We start from the raw sequence: 11,660 nt of genomic DNA, 5'->3' as shown, positions 1-11,660 counted from the left end.
TGGAGCCCAGAAACTCAACGCTGGGAGGGTGGGGGCAGGAGGCAGAAGAGATGCACACCCTGTGCACCTGTACTGTTCCCACTTACCCTGTCCAGGGCTCCTGTCTTCACGGGCAATCTTGTCCCTGGGACAATGCCCATTTCAGAGGAACCCAATGAACCATAGACTTGAGATGCCTCTCGGGGAGGCCAGCCATGGAGGAACCACTTTGCTCAGGCACAGCAACAGCTCTGCAAAGAAGAAAACACTTCAGCTTGAAGATACCTCAACGCCTTCACACCACACGCACACGCATGCACGCACACAGACACACACACACACACACACACACACCCTCATTTGTCCCCTAAGCAGGTTTCTGATAACTCAATGGGCTGTGCATTTAGGACACAGCAAATGCAAACACAGCTTCTAAGACTTGGTAACAAGGTATATTTTCACCCCTTTCGGGGTTAAAGAGTATGGATTTTACTGTTGTCCACCTCAACTGAAGAGTAGAAATACGGATATTTAATACGGTTTTTGAAGCCTCACAAAATCTATATGCTTTCTCATTTCACGCAGCAAATTCTCCTTCACAATTCCCGCAGGTACAAGTTTCAGGGACAGCTGCCAAAAAGACCGTGTGTACTTCGTAAAGGGTGATATGCTGGTTAGACTTTTATTTTTCATTCACTCACTTGCTCACTCGGGAATGATTTATGAAGGGCCTTCTGTGTGTGCCAGGCACCAGGCCGATTTGGGTACTGCTAAGAACACGACAGACACGGTCCCAGCCTGAAAGGGTTGACCTTGAGCAAGAGGGAGCTGGTGACCCAGGCCCTTCCCGGGAGGACAAAGACCCCGTGCCAAGGTCCCTCTCCGGTTCGGATTCCCGGGAGCCAGGGAGTACAGCACTGTCAGGGAAACTTTACTAATTAGGGTTTATTAGACCAGATTACAGAGCCGGAAGAATCGCATCATGGATAGAACAATGGAAACAAACAAAGAGATGAAGCCACGCATTCACCCAGTTCTTATAAAATTCCCAAGAAGGACTGCCAGGATGGAAATCTCCAGCTCGGGCTCTGAACTCAGGCTTCTTTCTCAGGAGGAGTCCGATCGATCGCGGCTCCTCGCACCCTGAGCCCAGAGCGGTGTGCACGAGGAGGCAGCTTCGCAGAGGCCAAAGGCACAGGATTGACTGGGGCCACATGACTTTCGTCCAAGGAGCCTCATTTACTGGCATGTGAAACCAGAATAAATCATTCTGGCCATGCAGGCTTGCGCCCAAGGGAGAAATCACACTAGTGTTGTTCTCCAAGAGGGTACCTTGGTGCCAGGCGCACTGCTGTGGAGCCCAGGCACAGCAGGGAGAACCAGAAATGCAAGTCCTCTTTGTGTAAAATGTTGCCATTGTGCTCATCATGGGTTTTCTGCATAAATTTTCATTCTTAAAAATAATATTGCATGCAGATATTTATCTTGATTATGGAGTCTTCTTGGCATACCTTAAATTTTTTATTATTATAAAATATACATATATAATTTACCATTTTACCTATTTTTTTTAAGGATTCATTTATTTATTTTAGAGAGTGAGCATGTGCGAGCGGGAGTAAGGGGAGGGGCGGAGGGAGAGGGAGACAGAAGCAGAGAGGCCGACTCCCCACTGAGCATGGAGCCCAGCTCGGGCTGGATCCCAGGACACGGAGATCATGAGGTGAGCAGAAGCCAAGAGTTGGAGGCTTAACCGACAGGGCCAGCCAGGCGCCCCTACCTGTTTTTAAGTGCAAAATTCAGTGGCATGAAGCACATTCGCGTTGTTGTGCAACCTCCCCCACCATCCACCGCCAGAACTGTTTCGTCCTCCCAGACTGAACCTCTGCCCCCAGGAAACACACACTCTCCTCTCCCCGCTGCCCCCCGCCCCTGGCACCTTCTATCCTCCTTTCTGTGTCTAAGAGCCTGACTGCTCCAGACACCTCATTTAAGTGGGATCACACAGGGTCCGTCCTTTGGGCCTGGCCAGTTGTGCTGAGCGTGATGACTTGAGGGGTCCTCCACGCCGTAGCAGGGGTCAGAATGTCAGGATATCATTCTTTTTTAAGCCTCAGTAAGATTCCGTGTGGGGCTAGAGCCACTTTTCTTTCACCCACCTGTGCATCGACAGACATTTTGGTTGTTTGCCCCTTCCCATTATTGGGAATGACGCCCCTGGAACAGTGGTGTGCAGGTTTCTGTTTGAGTCTGGACTTTCACTTCCTTGGAGTGTGAACTCAGAAGCAGAATCATGGGATCCTATCGACAGATGAATGGATCAAGAAGATGTGAAATATATATATACACACACACACAGTATATGTGTATATGTGTATATATGTGTGTGTGTGTGTCTGTGTGTGCATATATATATTTATATATTTATACACAAAATAGAATATTGTGCAGCCATCAAAAAGAATGAAATCTTGCCGTTTGCAATGACGTGGATGGAACTGGAGGGTATCATGCTGAGCGAAATAACTCAGTCAGAGAAAGACATGTATCCCATGACCACACTGATATGAGGAATTCTTAATCTCAGGAAACAAACTGAGGGTTGCTGGAGTGGAGGGGGGTGGGAGGGATGGGGTGGCTGGGTGATAGACATTGGGGACGGTATGTGCTATGGTGAGTGCTGTGAAGTGTGCAAGACTGTTGAGACACAGAGCTGTACCTCTGAAACAAATAATACATTATATGTTAAAAAAAAAAAGAAGATAGTAGGAAGTAAAAATGAAGGGGGGCGGAATCAGAGGGCGAGACGCACCAGGAGAGATGATGGACTCTGAGAAACAAACTGAGGGTTCTAGAGGGGAGGGCGGTGGGGGATGGGTTAGCCTGGTGATGGGTATTAAAGAGGGCAAGTACTGCATGGAGCACTGGGTGTTAAACAATGAAACATGGAACACTCTATCAATAACTAATGATGTAATGTATGGTGATTAACATAACAAAATTAAAAAATATTAAAAAAAAAAGATTCACGGGATCCTATGGGAACTCCACCTTTGCTTCTTTGAGGAAACTCCCTCCTGTTTCCCACAGCGGCCACGACATTTACGTTCCCACCGGCAAAGGCACAAGGGTCCCAGTTTCTCCACATCGTCATGGATACTTGTTCCTTTCTGCTTTTGTTCTCCGATGACAGCATCACAATGGGCCTGAAGAGGACACCCTCTCAGACTTTGTGCCCGAGGTGAGGTGTCCCTCACCCCACCCAGCCACGGCTTCCTGTCTCCCATGGGTGGCCCAGGAAGAAGTCCCATCCCTGTCCAAGGATTAGCATTCTGTCCTGATGGAACCCCAAAAAGGGGGCTTTCCTGTGCCCCCACACGGACCCGCTGGCTTTTTAGTGCCTTGGCTAGGACCACGGTCTGTGTCCCTGAGCCCAGTGGTCAATTCCCACAGATGTAGGTGAGCCATGGGAAACATGGGAAGGACTAGGGTCCTTGAAGGCAGGTCCTCTGAAAAGCCGCATGTCCTCACTTTGGCGACCAGAGTGCCATCTGACAAACAAACCGCTGAACAGCACTTAAATAAAAAAAAAAAAAAAAAGGTTTTGAATAATATCGTCTCATACGTGTTCCTCTGCAACTTGATATTTGGCTCACTCGTCTGTTCTGGAGAATTGTTCATATTGATGGATACAGTTCTAGTTCATTCCTTTGGGAGACTAAAGAGAGTCTTGAACACGAAGACCTCCTTTACCAGCCCCTGTGGGCCAGACGGGTTCTTTCTAAAACTGCGTGCCCTGGGCCCGACCTCACCGGTCTCTTTCTGGGTGGATTTGAGAGAGGATTTCCTCTGGGGACACAGACAGTCTCATGCGTGGGCACAGTGGAGACACCCCCAGCCGGGCAGGACAGACCGACGAGGTCGTTATTACCCTCATTCCATGCACACAGGGGTGTGTGCCCTAAAACCGAAAACCAGAAACACAAATGCCTGAGGGATCAGGGCACAGAACTAGGACAGGAAGACGGGCAAGGGGGACTCAGGATGCTCTGTATACGTTATGGGAATGCGAGAACTCAAAACCCTGGCTCCCAAATTTGGCCCTGGCTTTCTGGGCCCAGCAGAGAGAGAAACCCAACCAGGGAGAAAACACCCTTCCTGAAAGAAGGAGGGACTTGCTCAGGACTAGGCTGTCAAAGAGCCTCCCGTGGGGCCCACACCAGAGACCCTGGTCTTCACGGGCTGTGTCCTCCTGTGATTCCTTCGTACACCCATCTCAAAGGAGGTATCCAGGACCCCTCGGGGACAGCCCTCGCTAGGGGGATTTCGGCTCCCTGGGCTCCCAGCACGCAGGTCTCACCCCCCACCACACAGGTCCCCTCTGTCCTCCATGAGGTGTCTGTCTGTCTGCCTGTGCTCGGCAGTGCCCCCTCCGAGGGCAGGAACTGGGCTCTGCAATGTGCAGGCCGCTCAGAAAGGCAAAGCACCCGCCCAGCGGAACCGGGGTTCACCCGCAGCGTGGAGTTGGGCTTCTTCTTCATGGGGGCGTGGGGCGCGGGGGGGCGACAGCAAACACCTCCGGCTGCTCCAGTCTCTCTGTCCACGTGGGGATGATGGGGTCCAGCTCCTCTGTGGGACGATTAATCACCGCCTCTCTCCAGCTCCCTGCTCCTGGTTAATCAGAGTCATAAAACATCTTAATGTTAGGCCACGTCCTTCTGCAATCCTGGGTAAGTCCCTTTGGAAAGAGAGCCTCTGCCAAGCCTCCTGACGTGGATGCCCTGGGCCTCAGGGGGGCTTTCGGCAACTATCCTGAGCGGAGCCGTGTGAAGACCCTGCCTCCTCCCTTGGCCATCTGGGCCCAGCAGCTGCCTGGTGAGCATGGGACCCACCTGGAGTCTGGGTGAGTCACCTAGGAAAGACGCCGTGCCCTGGCCACCAGCCTGGGGAACCGTGTGCCTTCCCTCCTGAGCTCCTGGTGATGGCGTGCTCTTCAGCCCTGGTCCCCGCCAGCATGGAAATCAGAGGGCCGGCCCCACACTCAGGGCAGGGAATTTGTACCTGGCCAGGCGGCCGGGTCAGGTCCTCAAGAATTGGAGACCAAGGCGGCAATTTCACGGTGCTCCACCCACAACGTGGCTCAGCCTTGTTTGTAGGGCCGTGCGTACTCTCCCAAAGGATGTTTGGAAAAGGAACTTGCTATTTGTCGTTTTAAGCTGTGTCAGTGAGGTTGCCGGGAGGTGACAGCTAGGGACGGAGTTGGGCCGGGTTTTTTCGGAAAGGACAGCGCCGCTGTGAAATGTGAAACCCAAGCTGTTGTTCAAGCTCAGGGATGGGAAGACAAGTGCAGAAATTCTGGACTCGCTCCACTATTTGGGGGTCGCTGTCAGGATGCGGAGCATGCCCACGGAAGGAGCGGGAATGACAAGTCACCCCTGCGGGCCTGGGCCAACAGACGCTGAGGGGCACGGGCTCCTTGTGCCGAAAACCCCAGGGAGGAGAGGTGCTGCTGGCTCGCAGCTGGGTCGCCCTGGTGCTCTCGGGAGCCCCGTTCCGCCGCTGCTGTTGTGATGCCTGGCTGGTGGCGGCGGCAGGCGTGTGGTCCGGTCCACAGGATGGGGTGGTGTCAGGGGAAGAGCAGATGGAGAACAGGGAGTGCTTTTCGGTGGCGACACACAGACTGGGATAAGACGCTGAGTATGTTCTGTCCCTGAAGCCCAAGCCAGCAACGGCTCAGGTGCCAGAGGACGCCAGGCCCACATCCTCTGTGTCTCCGTGGACGGGCTGCCCACCTGAGCCAAACGCAGAGTTGACAACCCCGCGCTCATTTCCGAGGCAGGCGCAAAGGCTCCAGTCCAAGGCTGGGACACAGAGCAGGGTTCACAGAGCCGTTGAGGCCAGAGCAGGATTGGAACCCGCGTCTAGAGAAGAGCGGGTCAGGTTCCCTTGCCTTCTCTGATTTGCCCACGCACGGGCCGTGTCTCCGCTGGCCTCCTGCCTCCTGCTCTGCCCTCTCCTCTCTCCACCCCGCTCACCCTTTCCTTCCTCGCCTCCTCTTCCCGCCTGTCTGCCCAGAACCCGACCCAGTCCGGCCCGGACGGAGCCTGGTGCCGGCGCTGTGCACTCGGAGACACCTGAACGTGCTCGCTCACTCGGGAGCACTTGCAACAGCCTCGCTAAGTAACACGAAAGAGGGTAACGCCCCGTGTTTCCCCTCAAAAATCAAGGGAGCGGAACACTTTACTCATCTCTCTTTGGCGGGTTTCCAGCTCCGGGTGACATTCACTTCAAGATTTCTGACAGACCCTGCGCAGCCTGGATTCAGGGAGAGGGGCTTCCGGAGAGAGGGGCCTCTTGGGGGTCTAAAGACGTGCTGGCGGGTGGGACGGTGAGGAAGGGGTGAGCAGGTTTCCTGGGGTTCAGGTCCAAGTCGGCCCCTGGTTGTTCTGCGTCCCGGGGGCAAGGTGTCCCCTCTGCGAGCCTCCGTCTTTCCATCTGGTAAGTGGGGGGATTGTCAAGAGCGACCTGACGGTGTGGTCGTGAGCGTTCCCTGAAAAGCACAGGGCAGACTCACGGCCCAGCCCAGCAGGTAGGCAGAGCCGCGGCTCCGTTCAGCAGGCCAGTGAGGCCCACGGACCCCTTCCCGGAACTGTATGTTTAGATGCCTAAAGTAAAATCCAGAAGGATGACAAATAACACACAAATACCAAAATGGGTATTGAATTATAATTGCAGAAAGCAACGCATGTGCATCTTTAATAAACCATGTGTAGTAAGATCCAGGGGCAGCTCTAACGACTGCTGTGATTTCAGAGCAGAGAGGAGCAGGGACAGAGGCTCCAGATCCCACCAGAGTAACAAGGTGCTACGACATTTCTCTGATTCCCCTGGTGAGGACACCCCCAGGCCTCCTAACGCTGCTGTAGTTTGTTGCTTCTGTTCCATAATGAAAGGAGATGCTAGACTCCATGTGGAAGCTTGTGAAAAAATAGAAACACAGCTTTTCCCACCCAAGTTCACTCACGGACCTTGAGGAGCCACTTCTCTGGGCTCTGGGTGGCCCCCCAGCCTGAGGCAGCAGGGTCTGGACGGGGAGAACTCACGCTTCGTCGCAGCTGGGAACCTCGTGGGCAGTGAGGATGTCAGAGAGGAATTCTGCCTTTTGCTTCGTTTTCCTTGCTGTTCTCCTAAGAAACACGAGTCAGGCGACCAGCCTTACAGGCCTTCCATTTCTAAGCGTTCCATTTCTCCACCTGAATAGTAAGTTCTCAGGTACTCTCAGGCCTCAGCAAAAAGACATGGGCGGAACGATCTTTGAAATGTCAAATCTGAAATGAATCTGCAGGATGCAGCCTGGAGAAAGCTCTGGGTTCTCCTGTAACAGCCTATTCTGGATGCAAAGGCACGTGCAAGCCCTTCCTTGTCACTATTTAGGTAACGTTTTCAAATTTTCAGAGTTGTGAGGTTGTTGGTGTGCAGGGGTTTTTAGAAGCTCTTCTTTTTTTCTTTTCGCCCTGTCGGTATTGCTCCTCGGCCTCCGCTGGTCCCTGTGTGTAAGTTATCACCAGGTTCCTCCGTATGTCGTCCCATCGGAGAGGCTGGTCTGCAAACATCCAGGAGTGGAGGCTGATGGTGTGTTCCCCCAGCATCTCTGCCCCCTTCTCCTGCCTTCTGGGAACCACTCTCCTCAACGTGGGAATGACCTCCACCCCGCAGTCCACGGACAGCCATGAGACCCCAGCAGGACCAGGCCCAGGTCCCTTCCCCAGAAAAATACAGGCACTAAGAAAGAGGGGACTTCTCTCCTTCTGAAAGCACACTCACCAAGAATCCTGGAATGCCGGGGTGCCAAAGGCCATGATGTCCCTTTTGGAGATATTCTGTTTGAGAACTAAGTCACTGCGGAGAAAGTGGTAGAGCCAAAAACAGCAAGGAACAAAACCTTGATACCTGGGCCCTTGATTCAGCTGTTCCCCAGGTTCTTTCCTAGTCTCAGAAAGGACCTAACCTGAGTCCCCTTTGAGCCTTAAGCAGATGAGTTTCTGCAACCTGCACGTGAAAGAATCCTATCGTTTCTATTTTATAACAATTCTGCTGTTGAGCAAACACCTGAGAACAGACGAGAGGAGACAGCTCACAGGTTCAGTTGGCCACACTCGGGCGCCTACCTTACAAGTATAAGGACGGTGACAAGCTTCCCTATTTCTGGGATTGCAGGGCCTTCTCCCTCTGGGGTCCCCCACGGCCCATGACAGTTGCCCTCTCCCTGGGTGGGTGTGGGGACATTGTTGTGCTCTGCTTCCAAAGCTCCCCAGGGGACACAGCAGGGGGCATGAGTTGAGGGCCCTTCGTTGGCCGCTGACCCAACCTGGGCTTGGGGTTCCCGAGCTCCTGTGTGTGCAGGGTCACCTCCCTCCCGGGTCAGCTTCTGAGAGGTACCACCCTTGCCCTGGGGAAGAAGGAGGCTTCGGGGCAAGACCCAGGCCTTTGCGGCCCCAGCAGTGACTCTCTGCATTTCTGAGCGAGGCTCCCTCCTGGGCCTTGTAACCCCAGACCCGAGGCCTCGCCTGTTCTGAACGTCGGGGGCCTGAGCCTCGAAGGGGCTGCACAGACATGGCTGCCCGTGCCCCGCGGTCTCTTCCCTGGGCACCCCTGCAGGGCCAGGAGGGAAGAGGGAAGTGGGCCCTGACTGGCGCCCCCATCCTCAGACTCCCGAAAATCTTATCCAGCCTGAAGGAAAGGGGCCCCAGTCAGCAGATCCATGGATTGCTCCTGTCCTCCGTGAGGCACTTTTGCGCTCTGCCCCCCACACCAGCCTCTGGTCAGCGACCGTGGCAAATGCTCACGGGGGCAATTTTATCCTTCGTTTCAATGGTGGCCCATTTGGGGCTGGTTGTGTTCTTTGGATTTTCTCTCCTGTCCCCACTGCTGATGAAATTTCCACCCCCAGGCCCTCCTTGGAAGGCACGGGCTGTAGATGGAGGGCCCTCTTGAGGGAAACAGCCCGGGTCCCTGGGTCGCCTGTACCAGAGTCACCCCGTTGCAGGAACACGTGCATTGAACACGGACAGGCTGGCTCCACAGAGTCCACGGAGGTGTCAGACCCGGCCGGTTCCGGTTGATTGCTCCTGAGTTGTTAGCACTGGAATCCTGCTCTCTTAGGTAATAGCTTTGGGGACACCCTCGGTCTCAGACCCAAAGTGACCTGCCAGCCCACAGTGACCATACAGAGGAGGAAGGGAACCTAAGGGAGGGAGCACGTGGGACCTTTGCAGACAGGACCAGAGTCCTTGCAGCCCAGGGAAACTTAAGATCAGGAGAACGGGCCTCGCCCGGGAAGGAGGCCTGAACACTGTGCCCTGATTCTCTTCTGTGCACAGACGGACGTGACCCAGCCAAGCCCCCCAGGTGTGCTGCAGGGCCAGGTGGGCCCAGAGTGGCTGAGCTCAGGGCTGGCATCAGCCCTTCCCACCTCCCCCAGGGCTTGTGTGATTGAGACAACTTTCTACTTCACAGCAAAATCAGGGAGAACTCTTTTCTGGAACCTGGCTGGCCTCCCCCGGGTGGCCTCCCCTCCCCCGGCCCACCTACTCTGCCCTGGTTGCCGGGCACCGGTTGACCTCAGAGGTGGAAGTCTCCACAGGGTTCTGAGTGGTCAGTTGTGGCCACAGGACACTGGCCCTCGGAGGCAGAGCTGTGGAGCCCGACGCAGCCATGGTGGGCCCCCCGTTGGCCCCCGGATCCCTTTGCCAGCTGGTGTTGGAGCACCTGTGGGGGGCGCTGCTGGTGATTTCTGGAAGTCGGCCCGTGTTGTTCTGGGCAGTGCTGGTATGGACTGTGCTGCTGGTTTTCCTAGTGAAGAGACGACTCACCCGAAGAAGCGCAAAGGCTTTGGGGCACAGCGGCTCTGCCCGCCACGAAGTGTGTGGAGCATGCTGTGAGGAGAGTGGCCCAACCACACAAGCCGAGGCCGCCCTCAGGCCACCCGGGGTGGTGGCCAGTCCTCCCCCGAGAAAAGCCCTGTGCTTGTCAGCAATGAGCACACACCTGAGCAGGTTGGTGCTTTGGGACACTGTCAACTTTCTGAAGAAGGCACCGAAGAGCCAGCCTCTCGATCTTCCCCAGGTCACCGGGGAAAAACCCATCCTCCGAACATCAGAGAAGGATGGAGAGCAACTTCTGAGGAAAAGAACGAAGGATTGGCGTGAAAACACTCCTTTTCCAGAAGGACCAGAACTGCTCAACCAAGAAGTTTCGAGATGGAGGCAGAAAGAGCAGGAGAAGGAGGGAGAAGAAAGGCTGGAGCCGCCGAAGGCACACATGGAGCCGGTCCCAAAAGATCAAGTCAGCCGGTCCCCGTGGAGGGCCGGACGCGGGCGGCAGGCCGTCCCCCCGCCTGACATCCCTGCAGATCACGCCGGTGCCGGGACCTGGGGAGTCCAGCCAAAGAGGGGAGCAGGGAATGGCGATGAGCCCGCCCATCGGGCACCCGTGGATCTGAAGGGCGTCCCTGAGGGTGCTGGCTGCCCCGGGTCCCCTCCGAGTCCCGAAGGGGAACAGCAAGGCAGAGCCAGACAACTGCGGGCAGAAAGGCGAGAGACCGCGCGGCTGACACGACAAATCCACAGCCTGCAAACCCAGGAGGCCTCTTTGCAGAAGGAAACTTCCCAGCTGGACAGGGAGATTCAGCAGCTGAGGCTGAAACTTCAGAGCCCCCTGGATGAACAGGACCGATCCATCCTGCAACTTCACAGAAAAGTGTTTCAGGCGGAAGCTCAGTGCTTGGAAGTGGAGAAGAAACTGGCCGGTGTGTACAGAGAAATGAACTTCACGTGCCAGATGCGCAACCTCTACAAGAAGATGGCCCAAGACCTGGGCAAGGAGCTGGAGAGAACCACCTCCTACTATCGCAAGGTGGTCCTCTTCCATCAGGACAGAGCCACAAAAAGCTGGATGGAAGCTGCGTCCAGAGAGAGAGAGATCCAGGAGCTAAGGAAAGAGAATGATCGCTTGAGGCGGATGCTAGCCGGTGCGGAGTCCAGCTGCCGGCCGGTCCCGAGGGACCCTCCGGGTCCGGCTGCTCCGCCCACAGCCCCCGCAGGCCGGGAAGGGTCGGGGGGTCCCTGGGGTCATCGGGCCCCCAGTGGGGAGGGAAGGCCCACCGTGAGGGCCCCGGGCCCCGGGGTCGCCTGCAGGGCTGACTGGGCTCAGGGCAGCTGGGCTCTGAGCCGCCACAGCCCGGCTCAGCATCTGCACAGAGCCCTGTGAAGAAGGTCTGACGGCTCTCTCTCCGGTGAAACGGCTACTATTTCGGAACTGACGCCACAGTGACTCTCCGCGGGAGAGCCGTGTGACCCCATCGCGGACTGTGCACATAGAGCTTCGTTCACATTGTCGTGACTACACAGCTTCCCGCCAGACGCCTTAGAACTCTAGGCTCTAGGTATGGTGTTCGGATTTATATTAATGCCACTGGGCCTGAGGACATCCTCTATCGTGGACATGGATAGAGACTTTCAACAAGACCATTCCCGCGCTCTAGGACTAGGGTTACAGTTCCGCAGAGATGACTCAGTATTTATGTGAATAAAATGTGATTGCCTTAAAAAGAGAGAGGGAAAAAAACTTAAACAAAAGTACATACCACTCAAACTGTTAAAATAGTTAGTGTAGTCGTAAAT

The 11,660-nt window shown here is 55.1% G+C and overlaps 1 protein-coding gene across 1 annotated transcript; it reads left to right on the top strand.

The window, feature by feature from the left end:
- The first annotated feature begins 9,693 nt into the window (after window positions 1-9,693).
- Window positions 9,694-11,247, top strand: LOC148161737 (uncharacterized). Its single transcript, XM_088020601.1, has 2 exons — window positions 9,694-10,483; window positions 10,550-11,247. The coding sequence occupies exons 1-2, from the start codon at window positions 9,694-9,696 to the stop codon at window positions 11,245-11,247; spliced, it is 1,488 nt and encodes a 495-aa protein (XP_087876727.1).
- Window positions 11,248-11,660: the final 413 nt, after the last annotated feature.

This window comes from Eumetopias jubatus, unplaced genomic scaffold (assembly GCF_037043125.1).
Source record: "Eumetopias jubatus isolate StellerSeaLion01/CBP00866 unplaced genomic scaffold, mEumJub1_p1.0 scaffold_78, whole genome shotgun sequence".
In the NCBI taxonomy this organism is placed as follows: Eukaryota; Metazoa; Chordata; class Mammalia; order Carnivora; family Otariidae; genus Eumetopias; species Eumetopias jubatus.
This window is presented reverse-complemented; position numbering and strand designations above follow the sequence as displayed.

Excerpts from the sequence above, each read along its gene's own strand:
- LOC148161737 (XM_088020601.1), top strand. The coding sequence starts at position 9,694 with ATGGTGGGCCCCCCGTTGGCCCCCGGATCCCTTTGCCAGCTGGTGTTG. Across the intron at positions 10,484-10,549 it reads GGCACCCGTGGATCTGAAGG|CCAGACAACTGCGGGCAGAA; the intron begins GCGTCCCTGAGG and ends AGCAAGGCAGAG.